At 42.9% G+C, this 18625-nt stretch overlaps 1 protein-coding gene across 2 annotated transcripts in view; it reads left to right on the top strand.

Annotated features, from left to right (window-relative positions):
* The first annotated feature begins 14730 nt into the window (after positions 1-14730).
* Positions 14731-18625, top strand: part of LVRN (laeverin) — a 44860-nt gene continuing 40965 nt past the window's right edge. For both annotated transcript variants that reach the window (XM_067464489.1, XM_060759677.2), the window contains exon 1: positions 14731-15490. In XM_067464489.1, the coding sequence (XP_067320590.1) occupies positions 14862-15490 (629 nt within the window). In that variant the 5' untranslated portion in view covers positions 14731-14861. The remainder of the gene's footprint in view (positions 15491-18625) is intronic.

Genomic DNA, 18625 nt, shown 5'->3' with positions numbered 1-18625 from the left:
CTCTCATGTCCCCACATGGGAAGCTAGAGCTGACAGATGTGAGCTCATCCCGTCTTGCAAATTCAAACTGCTGACCTTCAGTTCAGCAGTTCAGTTGGCACAAGAGTTTAACCCACTGCACCAATGCAGCTCAATAACTGAAAGATATGAGAGAGGAGAGGGAGATAAGGGGAGGATTGAAAGAGGAGAGGAGAGAGGCAAATGTGCAGATGAGAAGGAGGGAGAGAGACAAGTGGAGGGAGGAGGATGGCAGATAATTTCTTGAGGTCTGAAAGAAAGAAAGATCAGAGAAAGAGATTGTAAGATTAGATATCTACCATGGGATGGAGAAGGGATCCAGCAACTGGCGTCAGAGAGATTAGCAATCCAGTAATCACACCTCATGCCCTTTCCCTTCAGCATCTGGACTGGAGTGAGACAGTTGATCATTAGTAAGAAAGTCTAGTGATAAGCAAATGTCTCCATCTTTTCTTTTAAGAAGTTTCGCTTGGGGACAAAATATCTTGGAAAAGGAGAGGGGGAAACAAGATACATGCAATGATCAGCAACATATGAATGAAAGCAGAGCAGTACAAATTCTAAAGTACAGCAATAAAAGCTCATATCACCTGATACTCTGGTTATGCTCTGGTTAGGTTTTCCCAGAACCTGAAAAACTTTGGGATGGAGTTGTAAAGAGGGTGAGCAAAGTGTGATCTTCCAGGGATTGTTAGTCTGCAATTCTGAGCAGTTCTAAATCAAAAGAAGTTTATTATTAGAGATGAAAAAAACTTTTTATTATGTCAGAAGCGAATTGAGGATGCAGTTATAATGTATTTAAAAACACAAACAAAGTTAAAAACTTGACATCATGCTAAATGTCCTTTGACCAGAAGCTGGCCATTTGGAGTGCCTCTGGATTGTTGTCATAAGGCCCTCCATTGAGCATGTAGCAGGGATCAGATTGCATTGTAGTATGTGGTCTATGGTTTGCTGTTTTCCACAAAGTGGACTCCACACGTCGTGGAGTCCACTTTGTAGCCCCATTTCTTAAGGTTAGCTTTGCATCTTTTGCCTTCCAAGTTTCTCAGTCTTCTGTATGCCCAGGAAGGAGTCTCTCATGTGGTATCAGCCACTGATTGAGGTTCTAGGTTTTTGTCTGCCAGTTTTGGACTCTTGCTTGCTGAGGTGTCCCTGCGAGTGTCTCTGTAAATCTTAGGATGCTATTTCTTGATTTAAGACATTGGCTTGCTGGCTGATATCCAAACAGAGGATGGGCCGGAGATATCAATGCCTTGGTCCTTTCATTACAGGCTGCTTCTTCCTGACAGATATCAGGTGATGCAATACCTGCTAAACAGTATAATTTCTCCAACAGTATTGGGGCATAGACATCCTGTAATAATGTGGCAGGTCTCATTAAATGCCACATCCACTTTTTTTAACATGGTGAAATACATTCCACACTGGGCATGCATACTCAGGAGCAGATTAGCAAAGTGCAAGGGCAGATGTCTTCACTGTGTCTGGGTGTGAACCCCAGGTTGTGCCAGTCAGCTATCATACAATGATTTTCTAACACCCACTTTTTGCTTGGTATTCAAGCAGTGCTTCTTATAAGTCAGAGCACCGTCCAGAATAACTCCCAGATATTTTGGTGTACTTCAGTGCTCCAGTGGGATTCCTTCCCAAGTAATCCTCAGAGCTTGAGTTGATTGTTCTTAAGATGAAAAGCACACGTCTGCATTTTAGATGGATTACCAATCAGTTGGTTTTTCCTGTAATAAGCAGTAAGAGCACCTAAAGCTTCAAAGAGCTTCTGTTCAACCATTTCAAAGCTCCCTGCTTGAGTGGTGATGGCTTGATTGTCAGCATAGATGGAGAAACCTGCTGCCAAATAACATCTGGAATATAAATAAGCATACCTGACCACTCCCCATCTTTCACTTCCATTACTGTCAAAAACTAACAAAACTAGAAAACATGAGTTTGGAGCAAAAGTAGACAAGTTGGGATACAAGTTGTGACTGACAAATCTCAATGCTGTCTAGAGCATGAGATTTGTTAATCATAGTTTATATCCATGGATCTGCTTTAGCTAGAACATTACGTTTAGCCTTTTGAGTCTGCTGGCTCTACATCTTTGAGGTGACTATGATTATTTAAAGTTGCATCCAAGCTTTTATTTACATGTCCATAAGTCTATGTTAAACCAGTTCAGGTGCTTGGGATTTTTAATTTATAAATTTCCCTCACATTCTTCTGCAAATCATCATAGAATTGGCACAACAGATTTCCAGCTGGAAAAATAACCTTGGAAAGATTGTGAACATCTGCCCATTTCTATTCATCATATGCTTTTAATTCAAACCAAACAAAGGAGTACTGTTGATTCATAATGGAGAATTAATAGCTTTTAACTCTATGGACTACATAATTTGGCAGTTACTGAATGCCATGGTTCTTTCTCAAAGTAGTTTATAAAATAAAAGAGAATCATGCAGCAGCCAAGGTAGTTGAACTATCCATACATTTCAGTGTAGATATCTCTTTCTATTCTGTCCAAAGTCACAAATCCACTAAAGTTGTTTATAACAAAACTGCTATCTAGGACTTTTCATGGAAAAGAGGGCTAGAAAGATGAAAAGAAATACTACAGGGAAATGCTCAGCACTTTGTATTCAGAGAGATGAGTGAACTGATCCCTACTAATGCAGAGGTAAGCTGGTGCATATTTTTGATAGGGTGGTAGAAACATAAAAAATGTTTAGCATTTATATAGAGCTTGCAAGTATAACATTAAGTACTTTAAATTATGCGGCTATAATCCTTACAGCAATCTGCTATGCAGAGTGGGCAGCTGCAATGGCTCTTGGGTCTCCAACAATCCAAATCAGATAGGATTATAAGTATACTTCTGCTTTTGAAAAAAAAATTAAATGTTAGCTTTGGGGTAGGAGTGGGCCACGAGAAGAGTTACTGTTGTAGCTCAGCCAGGGGCTGATGAGTTCACTGATGATTCAGAAGGAATTGTGGGATTTCCTGGGGTTCAAAGTGATGCAAATTCAAGCCCGGTTCAAAGTGTTGATGCAGGCAAGGTTCAAAACATTGAAGATTCAGGCCAGAGAAATGAAACTGAGCTCCAAGATCAGTCACCGGAGCCAGAAACAATATCATTAGATAAGGGGTCTGAGGAGGTATTAAGTGACACAGAAAACTCTCAAGGGAAAGCACCTGGAGTTACGGAAATAAGCAAAACTCTTTGTTTAAAGATTAGAGCAGAGAATCTGTCCCATAGGTCTGAGAGACGTCTTGGGAAAGAGACAGAGAAATTCCATGGTAAACAACATGATTTCATGACTGCTTATTAACAGTTTACATTCTAGCTAGTTCAGGCAATGTTGGCTTTCAAGTAAAAAGTCAGGCCTGTGTTCTTGTGTCAAGTCAAGGGATTTGGAGTCAAGTATCCTGGAAGTTTTATGATTCTTGTTCACGTTTTCCAAGTATACCTTTTGTTTATAGACTTTTGCTGTACTTGTGAGTTTTAGCTATTCTTGGACTGTGTTATCTTTGGGTTCTTATGAGACATTTGGATTCCTATATGATTATCACCTATTGTTTAACCTTTTTTATTCCTCTCCTTTCTTTGTTCTTGCTTTTTTCATATATTGTATGAGTTTTTACAACAAATGGTTTGCTTATACTCTGGACTCTTGTGTGCTAGTGTAGTCATAGGTGGCTCCAGGCCTGGAGTGCAACAGTTGCACTTTAAAAGTGCCTAATCTGTTTACCAAAGACAAGTATTTAAGTGGTTGCTCTTAAGATTATTTGCACCAAAACATTATTTTTCCTAAGCAGGCAAAGAATGATCCAGGAAGTCTGGAGAATGCAAAGGCCCCGAAAACATTCTGTGAATTTCATGTAGCCCAGAGTTTCTCAACCTGGGGGTCAGGACCCCTGGGGGGGGGGGGATCATAAGGGGGTGTCAGAGGGATCGCCAAAGACCATATTTTCTGTTGCTTATGGGAGTTCTGTGTGGGAGTTCTCAGTTCTGTCATTGGTGGGGTTCAGAATGCTCTTTGATTGTAGGTGAACTATAAATCCAGCAACTACAACTCCCAAATGTCAAGGTCTATTTTCCCCAAACTCCACCAGTGTTCACAATTGGGCATCTTGAGTAATCGTGCCAAGTTTGGTCCAGATCCATCATTGTTTCAGTCCACAGTGCTCACTGGATGTAGGTGAACTACAACTCCAAAACTCAAGGTCAATGCCCAACAAACCATTCCAGTATTTTCTGTTGATCATGGGGGTTCTGTGTGCCAAGTTTTTGGTGTTCAGAATGCCCTTTGATGGCAGGTGAACTGTAAATCCCAGCAACTATAACTCCAAAATGACAAAATCAACCCCCCCTCACCCCACCAGTATTCAAATTTGGATGCATTGGGTATTTGTGCCAAATTTGGTCCGGTGAATGAAAATACATCCTGCATATCAGATATTTGCATTACGATTCACAACAGTAGCAAAATTACACTTCTGAAGTAGCAACAAAAATAATGTTATGGTTGAGGGTCGCCACAACGTGAGGAACTGTATTAAGGGGCTGCAGCATTCAGAAGGTTGAGAAACACCGATGTAGCCTATGGACTACAGAGGCCAAGGAGGTTATTTACAAAGTCATTGTCCTTCCAACTCTGCTATATGCCTGTCAAACGTGGACTGTCTACAGATGTCACACTCAACTCACGGAATGATTCCATCAGCTTTGTCTCTGAAAAATCCTACAAATCTCATGGGAAGACAGGTGGACAAATGTTATTGTGCTGGAAGAAGCAAAGACCACCAGCATTGAAGCAATGCTCTTACACCATCAACTCCGCTGGACTGGCCACGTTGTCTGAATGCCCGATCATGAGTTGGGAGTAAAGCAATTACTGTACTCCCAACTCAAGAACAGAAAAAGGAATATGGCATAGACACTGAGAACTGGGAAGCCCTGACCCTTGAGCGCTCTAACTAGAAATCAGCTGTGACCAGCAGTGCTGCAGAATTCAAAGAGGCACGAATGGAGGATGAAAGGGAGAAACATGCCAAGAGGAAGGCGCACCAAACCAATCCTGACTGGGACAGCCTTCCACCTGGAAATTGATGTTCTCACTGAGAGAACTTGCAGATCAAGAATAGGTCTCCACAGCCACCTATGGAACTGTTACACAGCGTGTGTTTTAGCCAGACGTCCCAGCACCCAAAGTCGAAACGCAAAAGACTCACAGACTGGAATCAAAGTGAACAGTAATATCTTTACTCTTTACTTTACAGAGTTGAAACAAAAGCTGGCAATGATGCACTGCTTGGTTTTTTGTATGCAATAGATTTACAAGGTCTTTGTAAGGAACATAAAATAAGGCATCTTCATCTTTACAGCAAATGAGAGATCAAAATAAACCTGAAGTAAACAGCTATTTCACCATAGCCTCCTCAGAGTGGTTTCTCCAAACTGCTCCCCAGAGCCAAGCCTTTGTCCTTAGGTCTTCTCAGAGAAAAGGCTCTCCAGAACCTCTCCCTCAGGTTCTCTCCTTCAGCATCTCCTGCTGGAACTCTACGCTGGTGAACCAGAATGTATTCAAAGAAACTCAAACAGTTATAGCCCCTTGGATGTGGTACAAGATTACTGGTTGACCTACTTAGCCAGCTGAACAAGATAATTACCACTCATTAGGTTTTTCTTCACACATAGACACTAGGTCTATGTGTGAAGGACTTATTGCAAAATACTACGCTTGGAAGAACATCACCATTGGGCTATGAGGGATCACCTAAGTAAGTACACCCTGCTTCTACTTTCAGTAAGTACTGTTAACAAAATGTGGCTCAAGCAATTTTCCTGCTCTTTGTCCTGTTGACTTAATGGTGTCTCCTGCCTAAGACTGGTCAAGTTATTTTAGCAGCTGAGCTGAATACTCCACAAGCACCTCTTCCCCTCCTTAGCAGTGAAAATAGTTAATAGTGAGCAATATCTACTGCTGGACTTTTTCCTGGTGGAATAGCAGATTCCAGAAAAATCAGGGAGGGAGTGTCCCCTCCACACTGCAGGTCTACCACATCTCACACTCTGCCCCAGCTTTGGAGAACTGGGAAGCCCTCCAGAACTGTTTTGGCATGATGGAGAAAACTGTAGGAAAGAGTGGAAGAAAGGAATGTTCTGTGGCCATTGCCAACAAAACACTGGACGTAGCCCAATAAGATTTCATAACAATCAATTTGCTGCCTTTTTGCGACATTGGAAATCAACTACCGGAGGCAGCTGTCCCTTTCTGCTTACAGTAGGGGTTACCTTGACATTACTCCTCATTTTTCCAATGCTGGTGGTCTGGAGGAGAGAGCTGAGAGACCACAGTCATCTCTTTAATTTGTATTAGAAGTAAGACATGTTTTACTAGTGAAACACCCAGAGAGAGAAAAAGATGTTTTTTAAAACAGTTTTCTTCACCCAAATCACCTTTTCCCAAATTGCTCTGAGTGCTGTTGAAACCCGTGAACATAGTATTGTAATAAATATTGGATGGCTGCCTTTTGAGGAAACTTTAATTGTTTGTGCTTCGAGCTAGACACCAGCTAAACAATGGCAAGGGTACAATATAGTGACAGATATAATTGCAATGTCTTAGAACTTTCCCCATACAAACATATGGGCAGAGCTCTTCAGGCTTGAGACACTCTATAAACAGACCTGAAATGGATGAGGGAATTGGGAGCTATCACCAGGCACACAAAATGTGAACAAGCCAATTAACTGTGGCATTGTGCAAAATAGAGTGATAAATTATTTCCTTACATCCAGGCAAAAAGTTAAAGAATCAGAGTTGGAAAAGAGTGCAAGGACTATCCAATCCAACCCCCTGCCAACTGAGCATAAACAATTGAAGTATTCCCAACTGATGGCCACCCAGCCTCTTTAAAAGCCTCCAGAGAAGGAGGCTCCATCACTTCATGGAAGCATATTCCACATTCGAACAGCTCATCATTGTCATCACTTACATCACTCTCAGAATCCTAAAGACTGTTTCTGATCTTCAGGCACTTTCCTTTTACTTTTTCTTCTTTTGCTATGGAAAATCAACACCAGTGAATAATTTTGGCAGAGAAAAGGTTCAATTCACAAACAAGCCAAGTGTTTGTGAGAAAAAGAAGATATGAAGGGAATTTATTTCTCTGTGTGGCTAACAGAATACATGATCGGGCATTCTGTTACACTTTTCCATGTTAATCACTAAGGGGTTTTTTTTTTCCCCAAGGGGAGTCTAAAGATAGTCTCTCTTTAGAGCAATGGTTCCCAACCTCTTTTTTTTTTTGGACAAGGGACCACTTTGACTAGGGACTACTTGACAAGGGACCACTCTCCAACATTAGTACCAAAAGGGTTATGAATAGGTTTTTGGTCAACTTTAGATTCAGTTTGGGGTGCTGATTCAGAAAATTGCATTGGATAGACCACATCTGCTCTTGTTTCTGATACAGAATATATGGCATTATCAGCGACAGGGAATGAGTGGCAAGCAGCACAAAAGGAGAGGAAATAAATAAAATAAACCAATAAAGAGGATACAGGTTCACAGACCAGATTTTTGTCCTCATGGCCCACTGGTGGTCCATGGTCCACAGGTTAAGAACCACTGCTTTACAGAAGTAAAGATATAAATGAAATGTGTGAGGAACATTTCACCTACCTGGTTTAAGATGCAAAACACACAGGAACATGTAATGTGAGAAGCATGAATCAGAGGAAGTTAGACACTGCAAGACAAAAAAAAAATAAAATTTACAAATATGGCAATACTGGGATGAGTGAGCTAAAGAGGATAGAAATGGAAAATTTTTAGTCAGATAATTGCACAGTGTTTTTCTCAATAAATTAAAATCTGAGAAGAAATGGAGCAGCAGTTGAAGGATATAATGCAGTCTGACTGAATCATGTCAACAAGAAATCAAGGAAAACCCATCAATGTAACCACAATTCACATGTATGCTCCAACTACAGAGGCAGAAAAAGAAATTAAAAGATGATGTGCTGGAGTCCAAGAGCAAATTAGAAACACAACCAAAACAGGATTTCTTGGTAATAAGAAGTTTACTTTAGAAATATCCAAACCTCAGAAGAGGAACACATTCGAGAGGATGAAATCCTCTTCTATATAAGATAATAGCTATAGAACATTAACATGCAGAAGGAGCATCAATGGTCTTTACACTGTAACAATAAAAAATAAGCATGTTTAGCTCAATGAGGGAGCAAAGAAGATTCCTCCAAATGATCAATTAGCATTAAATTTGCAAGCAGTCTCAAGCATCAAGATGACTAAGGCTGGATGTTCTGCCAGAAAGGGGCCCTGGAATAAAGATAAAGATTTCCCATTAGTTTTGCCATACAGAGATATTTTTGCAGTGATCCGTAAACTACAGATATATGTGTGGTCATCCTTCCATAAGCTTTTGTTGAGTTTAAGAAATGCTTTGTTTTTGTTTGTTTTTGCAAAATACAACACCAATATCAGCCTCAGGCAGAACAGCATTGGAAACCTTACAAGTATTTAGTAATATTCTTTTGTATTCACCCAGATTAAAAAGTGAGATTAATGCTTGATACTGAGACACATCAATAATACCGACTCATATTGACCACATACTGGCTAAGACATCGAGCTTTCGGAGGGAGACCTAATAAGATTTGTCTTGTATTCTCTTCAATCACCACTTACTGAATCACCAGCTAGCACTGTCAAAGATTAGGCAATTTTTGAAGTTGAACGTAAGAAGTAACAGTCCCATGCTTTGCCATCTAGATATTTTAAAACAAAAAGATACTCGGCATGGCAGCATCTAAGGCACATGATAGTATATAGAACTAAGTCCTACTTCATCATAGTGGTCCCTAGTCTAGACATCCTCTTTACTCACAGATGTCACAGGACAGTTTACAGCCACCATCACTAAACAGCGGTATACTTGTCGCCCATTATAAATGGCTTCTTTAAGTTCTAGGCCTTTTGAAAAGGAGCTCACACCATACTGAATGTGGGAGGAGAGAGGAGGTGTCTGTGGTTCAGAAATGACAGTAAACAGCCATACTGAATGCTCAGTTTCCGTAAGTGCATCTCTATTAGGACCAGTGTGGTTGATCTGGACTGACGTGTTGGATGATACATAACAACTGGCATTTTTGTTCAAGACCATCTGGAGTCTGGCTTGAATGAATAAATTGAACTGAGAAAAGATAATGTAAGCTAATATTTGACAAGTTTAAAGTAGTTTGTAATTTACGTCCCATTTCAATCCATATATATGTTTCTGTTTTGTTTTTTGGCAAGCAAGGCTCATGTAGCATACTTAGATGTGATGAAGCAAACCATTCCACTATCAATAACTTTCTTGATTTTCTTTAAAAAAGTTGTGAGATAAAAAAAAGAAACATATAATAGGGAAAATACTGATATTTGCTCACTGTTGCAATGTTTATGTATGCATATAATTTATTCATGTCCCAGCATTGAATGTTTGCCGTTTGTATGTTGTGCTCTGCCCTGAGTCCCCTTCGAAGTGAGAAGGGCAGAATATAAATGTTTTAAATAAACAAATAAATAAAAATAATTGTTGGGACTAAGATGACCTGGTTGATCTTACACTCCAAAAAAGCTAACTTCAAGGAGATGCAATGGAGAATGATGGCTCCCATGTCATACAGGCAATGAATCTGCTCTGTGATTTAGTCTGGCCTTCAGTGGAGCTATGCAAGATGCTGAATCCTCCAAATAGATCTCATTTGTTGGGGGTGGTGGGAAGGGTTCAGCATTTGAATAACCCCTTCAAAGTTCAGACTACAACCCAGAGTGGATGCATATACCCTCTGATAGGGAAGCCATGGACCACCACTGGTATGTGGAGAGATTTAGTATTAGTGTCATAGTGGGACCCAGTTTTGACACTCTCACCCACCTAAGGAACCCATCTGATATCTTTATCTCACCCTCGTTGAGTGAGTTTTGGTGTATCACAATAATGCCTAAAAGCAACATTTTCATTGCTAAAGCAGCAGTACTTTGTGTGTCAGGATCCAGACTGCTATGAGGTGAGTACATTTTTTTAAAAAAAATAGTGTAGATAAGCCTTCAGTGATTATGCAACCTACACAGTCTGATCTACTTTGCAGGGGACGCCTGGCTCGACAGCAGTATGTGTGAAAAAGATCTTGGAGTCCTTGTGGACAACAAATTAAACATGAGCCAACAATGTGATGCGGCAGCAAAAAAAAAACAAAAAACCAATGGGATTTTGGCCTCCATAAATAGGAGTCTAGTGTCTAGATCCAGAGAGGTCATGCTACTCCTCTATTCTGCCTTGGTCAGATCCCACCTGGAATCCTGTGTCCAATTCTGGGCAATGCAATTGATGTGAGATATTGACACGCTGGAATGTATCCAGAGAAGGGCAACTAAATTAATTAAGGGTCTGGAGAACAAGCCCTATGAGGAGCGGCTTAAAGAGCTGGGTAAATTTAGCCTACAGAAGAGAAGGCTAAGAGGAGACATGATGGTCATGTATAAATATGTGAGGGGAAGTCATAGGGAGGAGGGAGCAATCTTGTTTTCTGCTGCCTTGGAGACTAGAGCGCGTAATAATGGCGTCAAACTACAGGAAAGGAGATTCCACCTGAACATGAGGAAGAACTTCCGAACTACGAGAGCTGTTCAGCAGTGGAACTCTCTGTCCCAGATTGTGGTGGAGGTTCCTTCTTTGGAGACTTTTAAACAGAGGCTGGATGGCCATCTGTCAGGGTGCTTTAAATATGATTTTTCAGCTTCTTGGCAGGGAGTTGGACTGGATGGCCCATGAGGTTTCTTTCAAGTCAATAATTCTATGATTCTGGTTATAAAAATAATGTAGGTAGGAAGAGATCCACATATATTTAGATTAAAATAGATGTAAGTAACACACACAAGCACAAACATGTAATAAATTAACAGAAGTACTGCTTACACCTCAGAAAGAAAAAGTACAACTGTTTTGCAACAGGAAAAAGGGAATGCAAGAGAATCAAATGGCCTGACAAGCAGGAATGATGTCAATGTTTGCTTGTGCTCTGCCTTTCTGCATAAACTTCTTTCCAGGTGCCAGGACAGCATGGTAAAGCACACAAGTGGAATAAGTTGCAAAGAAAGGGTTAAGTGATTCAGTGGTGGATTACACTTCAGAGCTCTCATAAAGACCAGTTCCTTGCTGTTTCATCTGGGCACCACATTGTACATACTTCTCTTGTTTATCTAATTCCTTGCTCTTCTCTCTTTCCTGACTGTTGACTTGTTGTATATTTAAGAGCTCCACACAAAAAATTGCATTCTTGGATTTATATGATAACTAAATAAATGACTATTGGACTGCTAGTCATTTTAGGGGTGTCCTATCTAACAAAGTTCAACGCTAGCTAGGGAACCCTGGGAGTGGCAGTGGGGACCACAAGAGAAGGCCGGAAACCTGGCAACAGGATTACAGAGCATGGAGCAACGGCAGCTGAAGCGGGGTCAAGTTCCAGAGAGGTGAAACCTCAGGGTGAGCTCCCGATTTGTCCAGAGAGGAAGCAATAAGGCAGTGATTCTCAGCCTGTGGGTTGGGATACCTGGGGGGGGGGGGGTCAGGAGAAGGTTTCAGAGGGGTTTTGGCAGCTCAGGTGGTGCCAAACTACATCCGAACTCAAGAACAGAAAATGGAAAGTTGGTGGGCAGGAAAAGAGATTTAAAGATGGGCTCAAAGCCAACCTTAAAAACTTTGGCACAGAAACCAAGAACTGGGAAGCCCTGGCCCTTGAGCGCTCTAGCTGGAGGTCAGCTGTAACCAGCAGTACTGTAGAACTAGAAGAGGCACGAATGGAGGGTGAAAGAGAGAAATGTGCCAAGAGGAAGGCGTGTCAAGCCAACCCTGACTGGGACCGTTTTCCACCTGGGAACTGATGCCCTCACTGCGGAAGAACATGCAGGTCAAGAATAGGGCTCCAGAGTCACCGGCGGACCCACCACCAGTACACCGACCTTGGAGGATAATCTTACTCAGACAACGAGGGATCACCTAAGTAACTAAGTAAGTAATATTACATGCAATATAAAATATATAATTATTATATTGTATTATAAGTATTATATTGTATTACATCATACTATTATTATCAATATTATTTGTGTATACAATATATTATAACATTAGCACAGCACAATATTAGTATTATATGTTACTATATTGTTGCTGGGGGGAGGGGCTCCCAACTGATGACCCAGGAGACATGGTGGAACTCTGTCTTCCTGGCTCCCCTTCTTCATTCTGAAGACTGTTCGGAAACTCCAACTACTCCCAATGGGCAGCAGCCAGATTACTAACTGGAGTGACATACAGGGAGCATACCACCCCTTTGCTCTGTCAGCTCCACTGGTTTCCGGTCCATTTCCCAACTCAATTCAAAGTGCTGGTCATAACCTATAAAGCTATATATGGTTCTGGCCCAGCTTACCTCTCCAAACGCATCTCCCTCTATGTCCCACCTCGTAGTTTAAGATCATCGGGGGAGGCCTGCTTTCGCTCCCGCCACCATCACAAATGCATCTGCCGGGGATGAGAGACAGGACCTTCTCAGCTGTGGCCCTCCCCCACCTGTGGAACTCACTTCCCAATGAGATATGATTGGCCTCATCCTTCCTGTCTTTTAGGAAGAAATTACAATTGTAGTTCTGGGTCCAGCAGGCATAATAGCACTTTGGATGCGGAATGCGACTGGAATGGTGATACAGCTGACACATAAAAACAGCTGGAATGGTGATACAGCTGATACAGCTGGAATGGTGATACAGCTGTTTTTATGGTTTTAATTAATGCTTTATTTATTGTCTTAATTGGTGTTTTATTGTATTATTATATGTAATGGCATCCGCTTGTTGCCATGTGTAAGCCGTCCTGAGTCCCCCTTCGGGGGTTGAGAAGGACGAGGTAGAAATGCTAGAAATAAATAAATAGATACAATCATAGAATCATAGAATTGGAAGAGACCTCATGGGCTATCCAGTCCAATCCCCTGCCAAGAAGCAGGAAAATTGCATTCAAAGCACCCCCGACAGATGGCCATCCAGCTTCTGTTTAAAAGCTTCCAAAGAAGGAGCCTCCACTACACTCCAGGGCAGAGAGTTCCACTGTTGAACAGCTCTCACAGTTAGGAAGTTCTTATTTATTTATTTACTTTGCTTATATACCGCTGTATCTCAAGCCCGAAGGTGACTCACGGCGGTTCACAAACAGTAAAAACAGTAGAAACAGCAGTGGTTCCATACAACATATAACAATTGACTTAACACATTATCCATAAATTACCAATAAGCAATTACAATGCACAATTATTACAAAAAACAACCGTACCCAATCTTCTCATCATCCAAGCGTAGTCCAGGTTCGTCGTCCATTGTTCCATTCCTATGTTCCATTACCAGATTGCACTAAATTACTCAAACGCCTGCACAAACATCCAGGTCTTCACCTTTTTGCGGAATACCATTAGAGATGGTGCTAGTCTAATGTCCGTAGGAAGGGCGTTCCACAGCAGAGGAGCCACCACCGAGAAGGCCCTATCTCTCGTCCCCGCCAGCCGAGCTTGAGAAGCAGGCAGGATCGAGAGCAGGGTCTCCCCGGAAGATCTCAAAGTCCTGGTGGGTTCATACGCAGAGATGCGGTCAGATAGGTAGCTTGGGCCGGAACCGTTTAGGGCTTTAAAGGCCAACCCCAGCACTTTGAATTCAGCCCGGTAGCAGATCGGTAGCCAGTGGAGTTGGCGCAACAGGGGGGTTTTATGCTCCCTGCGCTCCGCTCCTGTTAAAATCATGGCTGCCGAGCGTTGGACTAGTTGGAGCTTCCGAGCTGTCTTCAAAGGCAACCCCACGTAGAGAGCGTTGCAGTAGCCTAAACGGGAAGTAACCAGAGCGTGGACTACCGTGGCCAAGTCAGACTTCCCAAGGTACGGGCGCAGCTGGCGCACAAGCTTTAGCTGTGCAAATGCTCCCCTGGTCACCGCCGAAACCTGGGGTTCCAGGCTCAGCGATGAGTCCAGGGTCACACCCAAGCTGCGAACCTGCATATTCAGGTGGAATCTCCTTTCTTGTAGTTTGAAGCCATTGTTCCATTGTGTCCTAGTCTCCAGGGAGGCAGAAAGGAAGCCTGCTCCCTCCTACCTATGACTTCCTCTCACATATTTATACATGGCTATCATGTCTCCTCTCGCCTTCTCTTCTTCAGGCTAAACATGCCCAGCTCTTTAAGCCGCTCCTCATAGGGGTTGTTCTCCAGACCCTTGATCATTTTAGTCGCCCTCCTCTGGACACATTCCGGCTTGTCAACACCTCCCTTCAATTGTGATGCCCAGGGTTGGACACAATATTCCAGGTGTGATCTATAAATCGGTGCTGGTAATAATATAATGTTGACATTACAATTCATAATTGTTGCAAAATTACACTTACGAAGGAGCAACGAGAATAATGTTATGGTTGGGGGCGGGGGGGTCACGACAACATGAGGAACTGTATGAAGGGGTCGCAGCATGAGGGAGGTTGAGAACCACTGCGATGATAAGGCGTTGCCTTCTGAAGAGGAGGAGGAGGAGGGGGGGGCGGGAGAGGCGGGGAGGAAGGATGCCTGTGGGTGCGCCCCATCCAGTCCGGGCCAAGCCTTGCTGCGGCCAGACGGCGCTTCCCTCAGTCCTTTTTCCGACCCTTCCCGTTCCGCGCGCCTGTCCGAGGAGAGGATGAGTTGAGCGCGCGGCTGTGCGCGTGGGCCGGGCTCTGGCTGCGGGGCGCAGGATGGGCGCGCGCCTGCGCTCGGGCTGCTACCTGGGGCGCAAGTCGGGCCTCTTCCTGGCGCTGCTCCTGGCGGCGCTGCTGCTGGCCCTGCTGGTGCTGGGCATCCTCCTGGGGCGCTGCTCCCGGGCGCTGAGCCAGGCTTGGAGGGAGCCCGGCCCGGCCACGGCCACTCCGCCCGCCGCCAACGCCAGCCAGGGCCCCCCCGAGAGACCCCCGGGGCCCTGGGACCTGGCCCGCCTCCCGCCCCACCTGGCGCCGCTCCACTACCAGCTCCGGCTCTGGCCCCACCTGGCGCCCGGCCTGCCCCACCCGCCGCGCAGCCACAGCGGGCAGGTCAACATCACCGTCCGCTGCCTCCGGGACACCGGCGCCGTCCTGCTCCACGGAGAAGGGCTCGCCTACCAGGAGGTCTCCGTCTGGCAGGACTCTGGCAACGGGAGCGGGCAGCCCGTCCCGGTGGAGGAGCGCTGGGAGGCGCCGGCCAGGCAGTACCTGGTGCTCCAGCTGCGCCGCAACCTCAGCACCGGCGCCCACTACACGCTCCGCCTCGCCTTCACGGGAAAGGTCCACGCGGGGACCCATCTCCACGGGCTCTTCCTCAACACCTACCGCGACCAAGGGCAGAACAGGTAGGGCTCAGGGGACCCCGCCCGGGCCTGCCCCCGCTCCCCCCTCTCCGCTCCTTCCTCCCACCTGGCTCCCTCCCGGAACTCTGACTGCTTTGGAGGTATCTAGGGAAGGTTGGATGTGCCTCATGGGACAACCTGGAGGTGGGATTTGCAGAATCTTGGGATAGTTTGATATAGATACCAGCGCACCATGGAGATGGAGCTGAGGTATCTTGAAGATGAGCTATCTTGGGCTAGTTGGATAAGTAAATACCTTGGAGATGGGATTTGGAGTATCTTGGGATAGTTGGATATGGATAACAGGTCACCTTGGAAATGGATTTGGGGTATCTTAGAGATGAGATATCTTGTGCCAGTAGGATATACATAACGAAATAAATTGGAGATGGGATTTGGAATTTCAGGGGATAATTGGATATAGATAACAGGACACCTTGGAAATGGGATTTAAAGCTGAGGTATCTTGGAGATGATATATCTTGGGCTAGTTGGATATACATAAGGAGATACCTTGGAGATGGGATATGGAGCATCGTGCAATAGTTGAATATAGATAATAGGACACCTTGGTGATGGAGCTGAGGTATCTTGGAGATGAGATATTTTGTGCTAGTTGGATATACATAACAAGATACCTTGCAGATGGGATTTGGAGTATCTTGGGATAGTTGGATATAAGGACATGTTGGAGATGGAACTGGGGTATCTTGGAGATGAGATATCTTGTGCTAGTTGGATATACATAGATATCTTGGAGATGGGATTTGGAGTATCTTGGGATAGTTGGATATAGATAATAGGACACTTTGGAGATGGAGTTGAGGTATCTTGGAGATGAGCTATCTTGGGCTAGTTGAATAAGTAAATACCTTAGAGATGGTATTTGGAGTATCTTGGGATGGTTGGATATGGACACCTTGGAGATGGAATTGAGAAATCTTGGAGATGAGCTATCCTGTGCTAGTTGGATATACATAATGAGATACCTTGGAGATGGGATTTGGAGTATCTTGGGATAGTTGGATATAGATAATAGGACACCTTGGAGATGGAGATAAGATATCTTGGAGATGAGATATCTTGTGCTAGTTGGATATACATAATGAGATACCTTGGAGATGGAATTTGGAGTATCTTGGGATAGTTGGATATAGATAATGGGACACCTTGGATATGGAGCTGAGGTATCTTGGAGATGAGATATCTTGGGTATATAATTGGATAATTGGATATATAGCAAGGCACCTTGGAGGTGGGATTGGGAGATTAGTTATCTTAGGATAGTTGGATCTGCATCATGGGATATCTTGAAGATGGGATTTGGAGTAGAGGTATTTTGGGATAGTTGGATATACATCATAAAATAAACACAAATATTCATGTCTCTGTAGACACATAGCCTGAAGGTTATTTTGTACACAATGTTAAAGACAAAGAATAGCATTAATTGCAGTATAATGAAAAGATAAAAAAAGACAAAGGATGAAGAATAGGCAAAATATAGCAAATTATACAAGGAAGCTCTGTATTAAACGCAATGTGCCTATTGATGTGAGGAACACATCATATATTTTTCCCATTCACGAAGAACTGGCATTGTATGTGTCCATTGATCGATCTTTCTTTCTTTCTTTCTTTCTTTCTTTCTTTCTTTCTTTCTTAGCTTTTGGCTTTGAATATGTTTGTCTTCCAACCCCTACATTGATGGCATAACTTCTTTTTTTTTAATTCAGCAAAACACAATTCTCTTTTGCTAAATTTTGCAAAGAGGGTGTTTCCTCACCAAGCTGCTGTGTTGATGTTACAGCTGGCCCAAAAAAATAACCAAACATGCTTGCAGTTTACAAAATGGGGAGGGGGTTAACAGATATGTTCATACCATTCATTCCTGCCTTCCAGTCCTTCTTGCCTTTGGTTTGTACTGTTCTCCCTCCTTTTACCTATCTGTTAGGGATCAACTGTGGAACTCAGCAGGAAGATGACTTTTGGAAAAGTGGCAGGAAGCAGAGGAGATTTGTTTTTACTATGAAGTCCTTATTTTTCTTTTCTCATTTGTTACATATGTGCTTCATTCCTCTCCTCCCACCCCACCTTTTAAGGAATTCAGCCTGCTTGGACTCTGCAAATGGTCTCAGTCAAATAGCATTGATTCTTCATCAGTATATGCATAATAACATACTGACACTGGCAACTTTGAAATAGGAAATATAAAAATCCTTCCAAATTTATGTGTACAAGCAATACTAGTACAATTCTTATTTGGCTTTTCTCTTTAAAAATATTTTTAGATCATTGTTTGGTATTTCTTAGGTCATACCAGTATATACACAACCCCCAAGTTATGAACAAGGTAGATTCTGTAAGTTTATTCTTCAGTTGAGTTTATATGTAAGTCAGAACAGGTACATTTTTAAAGTGTAACTCCAGCCTCTCTCCCTCCCTCCCTTATCCTCTCTCTCTCTATATATATATCTTTGGATAGTATAGGGAAGAGTTCATACCCCTGTGATGTTTGTTTTGCTGTCTGTGTCCCTGTTCAGAAGATTTCACCTCACTTTATGTCCCTGATAGTTGGATTTCGAAAAATTTGGCTTCTTGTGAAAACAAGGATTAGTGATAAAGCTTCACCTTTCCCCCTGTTAGCTCCTTCAGGAGTGAACTTCCCTTTCAAGGGTTCATTCTCTCACTTCCTGTTGTCTCACCCCTATGCTTAACTATTAGGGCTGGGCGGTTTCGTTCGTTAATTTCGTAATTCGTTATTAATTCGTTATTTTTTTTATAACGAAGTGATATTGAACCATTCAGGAGCAACTAAAAAACGAAACGAATTTTTTAAATTTGTTTCGTATTTGTTTCGAAATCGATTCGTAATTGATTTGAAATCATTTCGTTATTATTTCCGCATGTCTGGTGCAAGTTTTATAGTCATTGTTTGTTTTCTCAGTGAAAAAAAAATAAATTATCACACCAACAGTCAACAACAGAGGGAGAGGGAAGCTTCCTGTCCCATTTAGAGGTTTTTTTAGTGTATTGCGCGATCGCGCCCGCCATTAACGAATCGATTAGCAATTGTTTCGAAATCGATTCGTAATCGATTCGTAATTTACAAAATTTCGTAAATATTGAAATTTTTTA

This window comes from Anolis sagrei, chromosome 2, assembly GCF_037176765.1.
Source record: "Anolis sagrei isolate rAnoSag1 chromosome 2, rAnoSag1.mat, whole genome shotgun sequence".
NCBI lineage: Eukaryota > Metazoa > Chordata > Lepidosauria > Squamata > Dactyloidae > Anolis > Anolis sagrei.
Note: the sequence above shows the minus strand (reverse complement) of the source record. Positions and strands in the feature narration are given on the sequence as shown.